This window comes from Crocodylus porosus, unplaced genomic scaffold (assembly GCF_001723895.1).
Source record: "Crocodylus porosus isolate Cpor-Errol unplaced genomic scaffold, CroPor_comp1, whole genome shotgun sequence".
NCBI classification, from domain to species: domain Eukaryota; kingdom Metazoa; phylum Chordata; order Crocodylia; family Crocodylidae; genus Crocodylus; species Crocodylus porosus.
In genome coordinates this window covers 38,566,356-38,576,160 of record NW_017728907.1, presented here as the reverse complement: position 1 = coordinate 38,576,160, position 9,805 = coordinate 38,566,356, and the positions used below count along the sequence as shown (strand labels likewise).

General features: G+C 44.0%; 1 protein-coding gene across 1 annotated transcript in view; it reads left to right on the top strand.

Moving 5' to 3' along the window:
• The first annotated feature begins 7,470 nt into the window (after positions 1-7,470).
• RPF1 (ribosome production factor 1 homolog) overlaps positions 7,471-9,805 on the top strand; it is an 8,279-nt gene continuing 5,944 nt past the window's right edge. Inside the window, exons 1-3 of the mRNA XM_019531183.1 lie at positions 7,471-7,676; positions 7,841-7,897; positions 9,568-9,648. Coding sequence (XP_019386728.1) covers positions 7,500-7,676; positions 7,841-7,897; positions 9,568-9,648 — 315 coding nt within the window. The 5' untranslated portion in view covers positions 7,471-7,499. The remainder of the gene's footprint in view (positions 7,677-7,840; positions 7,898-9,567; positions 9,649-9,805) is intronic.

Here is a 9,805-nt window from a genome sequence, read left to right as displayed (position 1 = left end):
ATCAGGAGGTGCTACTTCACTGTCAGGGTGGCTAGGATCTGGAACCGACTTCCAAGCGAAGTGGTGCTGGCTCCTACCTTGGGGGTCTTTAAGAGGAGGCTTGACAGTCACCTTGCTGGGGTCGTTTGACCCCAGTACTCTGTCCTGCCATGGCAGGGGGTTGGACTTGATGATCTGCTCAGGTCCCTTCTGACCCTAGGAACTATGAAACTATGGAACCAGAGATGTACACAACAGTATAACATAAAAGGGGCAAACAATTCCAACACCTTGAAAACCATTCAAACCTATACCCTTGCTCTTGTTAAGCATCCTCAGACCCCATAACTGACTCATACATTCTGAAAACATCTTGGACAGAGACTGCGTAAAGACGTACATGGTTATTATTTCCCTTATTTAGGATACAGTCACAGGCGTTCATCAAGTTCAGCAGATGAAATTGCTAAGTTATTTTAGTTTTCTTCTTGTGTAAATTAGATTTTAGATGGAGCTGGGGATGACTCCTATATGTGATGCTTATATAATACATTTCATGTTGTTCTTTGACAGTGTGAAAAAGGACACGTCGCAGAGTGACACAAAAAAGGGACTGATGCAAGAGATGGCTAGGAGCAGAGTGCTCTGCACCACTAGGATATATGGTTCTCTGGCTTTGGAACTGAATGTAGACCTCGAGTGTCAGCATTCCTCTGTGGTCTAGCAAACAATTGTGAAACATGCTAACAAACCATGAGTCTCATCCTCTGACACAGTGGTTCCCAAACCATGGGTCACAACCGGAAATGGGGACACAACATCAGCAGATGGGATCTCAGGGGTGGGGCCATGCTGAGGAAATGGGGTCATGCAGAGGAAATGGGACCATAAATGGGGTCATGCTGAGGAAAAGTTTGGGAAGCATGTAACGGCTGGTCCCCCACTCCTCATAAAGGGTGACAGCCATGGGTCTGTAAGCTTAAGGGGCAAAGATCTGTGGATGCAAAGAGTACTAGCCCTACTTATAATCCCAATTGGGACCAATATAGTTGCAAGGATTTTTCTCTTTTTGGTTTGCTTTTTTAAACTTAGGACATTTCATTAAATAAATAAGACCAAGCAACTTCAAGAATGCTAAGGTTGCAAAGCCAAGTACTCAAAAGTACAACTTTCTTTTGGCTCCTTTTACACATACCTAAGATCAACTTTTAATTGCATGATCACATTATTTTTCCAGGACCCTGTGAAAAGTTTGAACTGCGCTCTGGAAATGGATAGGGGCTGCAGCAGGTAGAGTAGTATTGTCTGTAAGATCATTTCTTCATTTGTTGCCAAAGTTGGAAAGTACCAGTATATACTGAATGCTGTAGGGACTGCAGGAGAAATATGGGCTTATAGTTAAACCAACTAAATGCTACCCTTGAGATCTGGACGTTATTCCTCCCTGTACCATAGTTTTCCTGTGTGATGCTAACCTTTTCACAGAGGGCCACTAATTAGGGGTTCCTCATTTTCAGGTCTGATTTTCAGAAGTTCTGAGTACTCACAACTGCAAGTGAAGTTACCTGAAGCTGTGATTTGAGCTTAGAGTACTATAAAAATGCCATAAGGATTTGTCTGTGGTTGTCACACGTTGACACCCAAAAATATTGTAGTAAACGTTTCTGACAGATCTTGACTTGGCAAATCCTTTTCTGCCTCTTTCTGTCCTGTCTATAAAACAGCCCTAAAAAATAATCTCATCTCACAAAGATGCCAAAAGCCTAATTTATTGTATTACAGGGATGAACACCATAGAAAAACCTGTAAGAACATGAATAATTCTGTATGCAGGGGTTGAGGAACACGGGACTTGCTAACCTGTAAAACCTGGGGGTATAGGCTGAATGACATGAATAGAAAGTGCATCTCACTGAGCACTTCTTGCCCATTGAATGTGACAGGGGCTTCGATGTGGCTGAAAAAAAAATGTTACAGTTAAAATGTAGGGGAAATATTCAAAAGTGCCTAAGGACTAGATCCAATAAGTCTAAGTCTAAGCACCCAAGTCTAAAATTGAGAGCCTACATTCCATCACCCTCACCTTCAACCTGGAGGCACCTTACGTTTTGATTTTAAAGTCCCCAGTATGACTGCCTGGGGTGGGACTCCTGCGCAAGTCCAGAAATGCCTTGTCTGATTAGCTCTGCCCCACTCTCATTCCTACCCCCAGTCAGGTTTTAGAAACTACGCGTTCCTCCACCTGAGAGCCTTGATCCAGTAGACGGTCTCAGAACACACCTAATACATACGAACAGGGTCAGACCCCCTTCAAAATGCAACCCAATGGAGCCAAAATCTACATACCTTTACTTTTTTCAGCGAGCACCCTTAACCACCAGGCTACAGAGTGGTAGGGGGCACTCTGTTTCTACTGAAGTTGTTCTACATGAAGAAAAATGTTCAAGATGCATCAGGCCAGAAAGAGAGAGGGAAACAGCAGGTTAGAGCACTCACCTGGGAGGGAGAGATCCACATTCTGGTCTGCTTTATACCATGGCTGTTTAATGCCAAATGCAGAAATGTGGGAAGCAAGAGCTTGATTCCAAGACTCACCCCCTCCATGTGTGTATCTTAACCACTAAGATAATCATGCTCCCTCTTTCTGACCCAGTGACAGCTTTTCTGCACTGTGGGACAGCTTGAACAGGAAAAGCAGAAGATAACCCCTGCTTCAGAACAGGCTAGAGCCTAGCAGTTAGGTTGCTCTTCAGGGAGGTGAGAGGACACATTGATCACAGTGAAGATGGGGGGGTTTTTTTGACTGGGTGCAGTGGTGTTTCTGTCAGTACTTAGAAAACTTAGATTCCCAGTTAGAGGGTCATGCTCCTCTGCTCAGGGCCATACTGATGACTGAATTTGAGATCAGGAAGGAATTTTTCTTCTAAGTGAGACTGGTAAGGATCTATTGCATGGGGTACTGCATGGTCCTTTTCCTCTGAGCACGTATTAGGTCAGTGTTTCCCAACCAGGGTGCTGTCAGAAATGCACAGGTGTGTTGCGGAATTTTGCCATGGCAATGAGCTACAATAGGTATGAGGATGGGAAATGCCTTAACAGGTGTGCCGCAGAAAATACATATTAATGGAAGTGTGTCCTGGGCTGGAAAAGGTTGGGAAACACTTTAGTAGATTACTTCTCTATCAGACCAGTATCAGGGCACTCGCAGTGCCCTCATCTCCCCTGCTTTACTCTATGGCTTGCTATCAGCGTTCTTGTTTCTGGTTGTGTACCTTGTAGTCATACATGAAGAAAGCAATGATTTTGAGAAACCCTCGGTGAATGGTTAAACACAGGGGACTGGACTTGATAAGCCAACAGGACCCTTTGGGTCTTATGTGAGTTAATTTAGGGCACAATTTCAAGCCAGGTCTTCCACATTCTGCATGTGTGCACCTGCCGCTGAGGTTCTGGATAACAGGAGGGGGAGGCACTCACTGAACACTGCAGAAAAGGGGGTAGCATTAAGACATTAAGTCTGCTGTGAGAATGCTTACTGATTAAGTATATGAGTGTTTAGCTAATCAACATCATCAAAATTGAGGTGCTTCTGAAGATGCTCAAAAATAGACCTTTAGGCACCTAAGGAGCTTTACTGGTGAAACTGAGAAGTCGAGGAATTTTAGGCATCTCCACTGCTGTCAGCCAAGAGTAATTTCACACCCACAAGTTTGGGTTTAGGAATGGCTGAGGTTCCACTAGCTCTGTGGATGAAAATTGATTGTATATTCCTTCTCTTTTCTTTCTGCTAGCAACTTTGGGGTCTACAGCAATGCTTTGATTCTTTCTCCGTGATGATTTAACAATTCTGTATACTCTTGAAGAGGACCTTCTCAAAAGCCTTTAGAAAATCTGTTGCCTCTTTTATCCCCTATTTATCCCCTATTTTATTTGACAAATTCGAGGAAATCTAAGAACCTACATTCCCAGATACATTGGTATGTTAGAGTGTTATTTTTCCAGGATAGCTTATTCTTTCTACTGAATCTCCATCTCAGAGATTTACCTCAGAATGGAAATAAGAGTAAATAAAAAGAAAAAAACCAAACTGGTAGTTTTCTAATCCTTTTCAAAGGATTCCCTCTTAACTGTAGGTTTTTATCCATTAATCACTTGTTTGCTGTTTTAAACCTTATTTTTTAACCTTAATCCTTGCATTTATTTTCTCTTTAATTCTCTGTAAATACTTTCTAGCGTAATTTTCTTTCCCTTGCTGTAGACAACCTCCTTTTAACCTAACAAATCACTTCCAACTGATTTAGCATTGGGGTAAAAATGCCTGACTTAGAGAATTTTGCCTATATTACAGCTGCAACTCTTAATAACACCTGTGCAACTCAACTGGCAGTAATGCACCGATATTTTTTCCTAAAAATACCCTAAAGACACATTCTGTCAAACAGACATTTCTTCCATTATGGATTCTCAACTGGCTATTTAATAGAGAACCCAAAATAAAAACTCTTGATGGTTCTTCTGCTTACTACAAGACCAAAAGCTTCTTCCCCCTACTCTGTTCCCCCAAGAAAGTAAATCTGCTGACATAAAGGCATGAACTGTAAACTTTTCCACAAGTAGGGACTATTATCTAGAATTTATTGCTAAGATCAGCACAAAGCCTTAAGACCAAAGAAACATATGGGTGACAGAACCCATGCACAAACAGGCTCAGAGACTGATAGCCTCTCTTAACAAATGTATGCTTAGTAGGAGTTTAATTATTTTTAGCGTATTCTTTTATTAAAGCATTCTATAATTGTACCCTTATTTGTGTTATTGTCATCCTTATTAGGTACACAAAGTAATTTTCGTGTGTTTGCAGTTATCATTGTCGCATATCCTCAGCTCCAGGAAGTTTTTATATTAACATATCTCATTGTTGCCTTGGAGGTTTTTTGGAAGGAAATCTTAGAGATGTCAGTAGTTTATCACTCCCTTTTGCTGGGAGCGTTGCAAATCAGGGGTTTTTCACATAACGTGCTTTTTCACACGTAGGCAACGCACTTCACGTTACCATCTAGCAATCAACCTGTAACCATTCCAACAAAAAACCCACTGCAAGCCAAGAGGACAGGTTCATCAGGCTCAAATGTCCTAACACACTTGCTAATAGAAATTACTTAACCACATCAAATAGTTTTTTGTTCCTATAAAACACTCCCAATTCCTGCCTTCTTTTCCTAACATTTAATTGAGATGACTTACCAGGGTAAGTGATCATAAAAAAGTGTTGTCCTGAGATTAAAAGATTAGTATTTTTTTTATTCCCATATCCTTGTGGGAATATCCCATCTCTTTTTTTTCAACCCCAACGTTGCATTGCCTACATATGAAGAACCTCAAGCAATGAAGACTGGAAAAAACTCTTTGATTATGATGTTTGTAGCAACCATAGTTTATGCTGAGTATTTGTTCCTATATGTTATTGTATAAAGGCTTTTGTTAACCAGTTGCATTTCCACCTGGGGTAATGAAATGAGAAAAAGCATCATTGATAACTGCTGCTGCAGATCCTACTTCAATTGGTTCACAACCTAAAACATTTTATTATGGCAGCAGTCAAAGAGATTTTTACTAGGGAGAAAAAACAAAAACATGTCATTAATTAAAAACAAAAACACCTACCACTCTTTGGATGTAATGAGGAAAAATACAGAAAGCATTAGGGCAGCACAGGATTTGGCTTTTCCTGGAACCCCCAGCAAAGGCAAGTGAATATCACTATAAAAGAAACTTGTCCCTGAGAAACAGGAAACAAATAAGGTATTTTCTCTTGAGAGATGTGGGGTGTAGAGATGCATAATGAGGGACTTGATTTCTCTCTCTCATTTACACCAGCATTAATTAGGAAAAACTATCTGAATTATGCTGCTATAAAAGCAAGTTAAGAGACAGGAAAATCAGGTCCTAGATGTGTAGCCCACGTCCTTTCATCACCTTTTCCCATGATCCCAGATGTTTATATTCAATCTATAGTGCTGGCTTTCGTTAGTAGATACTCCAAAGCACTGTAAGTAAAATATATGTAAAAATTATGAAATATGTATCAGATTTCCAAACAATTCTTCAAGAGTCATATGGGAGAAGAAAGGACTTGTTTGGTCCTTGTCTGGCTCAGAATCTGTCCTCTCCTTACTCTGCAGTTTGAGACTAAAGAAGACTCAAAGTGTGAAAATTCATTCTAGGTGTACAAAGTCTGAATATTCAGGCCATTGGTGATGCATAGGGGGTGCAAGTGGATGCACATGCACCCCCTGAACTTGATGGTGCACCACCTGCGAAAAGGCGCTGCTGATGCTGCTAGCAGTACCTGAGGGCAGTTGCCGCTCACCACCCCACACCCCTGCCACTGTCACCACTGACTGCATCTGCAAGTAGTCCACAACTGCCGCTGGCCACCACCGCTGCTGGTTCACACTCCCCCCAGCCGCGAACTGCAGCTGCCTGCGGGAGCTCCCTGCTTGTCACCGTCACGCTGCTGCTGCCAACAGCACCAGTGCCACCTGCGGGAGCTTGCTGTGCCCCTCCAGCTTCCAGGGGCTTGCGGCATTCACAATTCAGGCTCTGCAAAGGTGGAGTGTAGTTCAGATGTACCCCTAATCAGAGTGCAAGACTGCTTGTTGTAAAGTGACCCTCCCAAACACAGTGTTAGCCTTTGGCCTGGGAGAAAAGGAAAAAACAAAAAACACTTGCCGGGTTCTGAGGCCGCTGGATCTATGCAAACACAGACAGCTCCAGTCTGCACTGGCCTCACAAATGCAGGTGAACAAGACACCCGTTCCCTGTGCAGGTGCCACATACGACTGCTCTGCCTGCCAACTCCCAGCAAAAGCCATTATGGATAATATGAGGCGTGGATGGCCAAGATCAGACCCCCTTTGGTGACAGACCACCACTTGCAGGCCCAAATACCAGTGAGAATCAGAAATTAGGTCATCACAGAAACTGGGGTGAGAAATGGCTCATATTTGATAGGGGTGCAGGTTGTAGTTCGGTTGCTCTAACAACACAGGGAGACACCGTTGTTTGGGTGAATCTTTGATTAGACCGATTGCAGATACTTCCTCACCCAGACAAAGGGTATTTCTACCCGAAACCTTACAACGATTATTTTTTCCAACTGTTTGGTCTAATAGCAGAGATCTGCTTTACCCAAAGAACCTTCTCGGCCTCATATTTATTATAATTACATAGATACACGCATGTGGTTTATCTAGTGCTACACAGACCACATGTATTTGTATTTGTACGTGTATGTAGATATATTTTGTATACACGGATATGCACAGTGCTTATCCGTGTGACCACGCCCTAAACCCTTCCATCCGCGCAGGCGCACAACCCACGGGCCCGCAGCCTCTTCTAACCAGGCGCAGCTGCGATTACGTCAGCTGGGGCGGGGGCTAGAGTCCTGCCCCGGAAAGGAAAAGGGTCTGGGCGGGGTCAAGGGTGAAGGGTTATTTCCCGTTGCACGCGGCGGCATGGCTGGTCGAGGCGAGCAGGGGACGAGGTTGTGTGGAGTGGCGCCGGGGCTTGCCGAGGACCATGGAGCAGCCCCGGAGCGGGTTCTGTTCCCGCCCGCGTTTAGCGTGTCCGAGATCAAGAACAAGCAGCGGCGGCACTTCATGTTTCTGCGCTGGAAGCAGCAGCAGAGGAAGGTAGGACCCCGTCCCGCCCGTGACGTCATGCAGGGGGGCGGGAGCCTCAGGATGGGGAGGGGCGGTTGGGATATGGCAGGGGGATCCCACCTCCTCTCCCCTGGCCACAGAGATGCAGCTGACCTCACTTCTTAATTCCTGCCTCATTTCTCATTTCTGCTCAGGAAAAGCTGGCAAATAAGAAAAAACGGAAGAAGGAGAGAGAGGCGCTGGGAGACCAGGCAAGTGATGGCGGTTTGCGGCCCTCCTTGGGACCCCTTTGCCACACCCCAGTAGCTTACTGCTACTACTGCTGCTGCCTCATGCAAGTAGTGCAGCACCCAGGCTGCCATGGCCTGTAATCGGGACACCTTTCCCTCCCTGCTTTGGAGGGGTTTGGTGTTATTGGCCTGCCCAGGCTGGTAGGGTGCAAACATCTCCAGATGCAGCATAGTGTTAGTAGTGTTGTCACATGGTTGAGGCATCGGTTAAGTAGCGTGGGTCTATGGTATTATTTGGAGTTAGTGATTTCCCCCCCCCCGGTCAATTTGTAAACTTCTGGAAAACTGGATATGTTGTTTATTTGGTTTTTTGCATGAATACAGTGGCTCTTAGGCAGCAAGCTTGTGATGCAGTTACTATAAGAGTCTTTAAAGTTTGCTGCAAACAGCAGCATTGTGAGTAACTCTGAATAAAACAAGTATAATACGATCACCTATGAAGGATAAATGAAAGTTATCTGTTGCTAAAACCAAGTGACTCTTTTTTTTCCATGTTTCTGGATGCTTAGTGGCAGCTGGAGAAGAACAGTTGCTGTTTTTTGTCTCTAGCTGCTCCCAAGCTGCAGTTAGACAAAGAGTCTGTTTCATGAATGAGTTTAATGCTACGCAAACTTGCAGCAGGGCTGTGGTGCTGTTCTTTTAAAACAGGAGTGTTAAACTCATCTGGCCTTGCAGGACAAATGAATGGTTCAGGGCCAGCCCTGTGGACCAGATTGGGCCCATGGACCCCACCAGCATATCAGATCCAGTGCACGCAGTGCCTGGTCCAGGGCAAGTGCCATGATGGGCACAGCTTGCAAACAGAGGGAGCACTGGATCTGACAAGTGGGAGGCCCATGGACCCCCGCCTCTCATGTTTCCTCTTCAGGAGGAGACTAGACAGATATTTGGCTGGGGTGATATGACCGCGGCACCCATTCCTGCCCAGGGCAGGGGGTCGGACCTGATGATCTGTTTAGGTCCCTTCTGACCCTAAGCACTATGAAACTATGTTGGATTCAGCACCCAGTCTGGGACTGCATTGCAGGTGGCAGTCTAGCCAGTCTAGGACCTGTACTTCACACGCCTCAGCCAGGAGTGGCCAGAGCTGGTGCTGTGGGCAACATAGTCCCATACTGGCTGCTGGGCTGGTCCAGCACATGCTGCATGGATCAACTTTAAAACCCATGGGGCTCCATGGGCCAAATCATTTACTTCCATTTTAAAGCCACGGACAGTAGTTTGGAGGTAATAGAGGGGAAAGAAATGAAGCTGAAGCATGAAGAATAAAGCATAGTAATAGAAAACAATTTCATATGAAGTTTAGAGCCCTCTTTCATTCTTGGCATAAAATTAATTGGGTTGAATAGTATGACAGTGTTTTGTAGTTTGTGTTTGGGGGGTTGTTTTTATTGTCAGATTCATGGTAATCTGTTCATGATGAGGGAGTTAGTATCACTGGTACTGGTTGTGTAAAGATAGTTTTGCTTTCAGCATTTTAAAAATTTATTGCCAAAAATTGACAGGAGATTGTAGAATTGAGCATATTGCTTGGCTGAGTATCAATGTGAAAATGTCTTGCATTTCATGTTTAAAAAGGAATCTAGTTAATGTGTTTATATTATTAATAAACAAATGTACATTTATTTAAGGCACCACCAAAGCCTGTGCCAAAGACAATTGAAAACCAAAGAGTTTATGATGAAACAACTGTGGATCCTAATGATGAAGAGGTAACTTAACTGTGTGGTTTCATGTGTTTAAGAAATTGTACTTCCCTCCAAAATATCTGCTAATGAGTGTAATTAAAGTCTGTTTCTGTGTGTGTGTGTGTGTGTGTGTGTGTGTGTGTTGTGGCCTTGGCTCCACCACGATCCGCTGGCTGGGAAA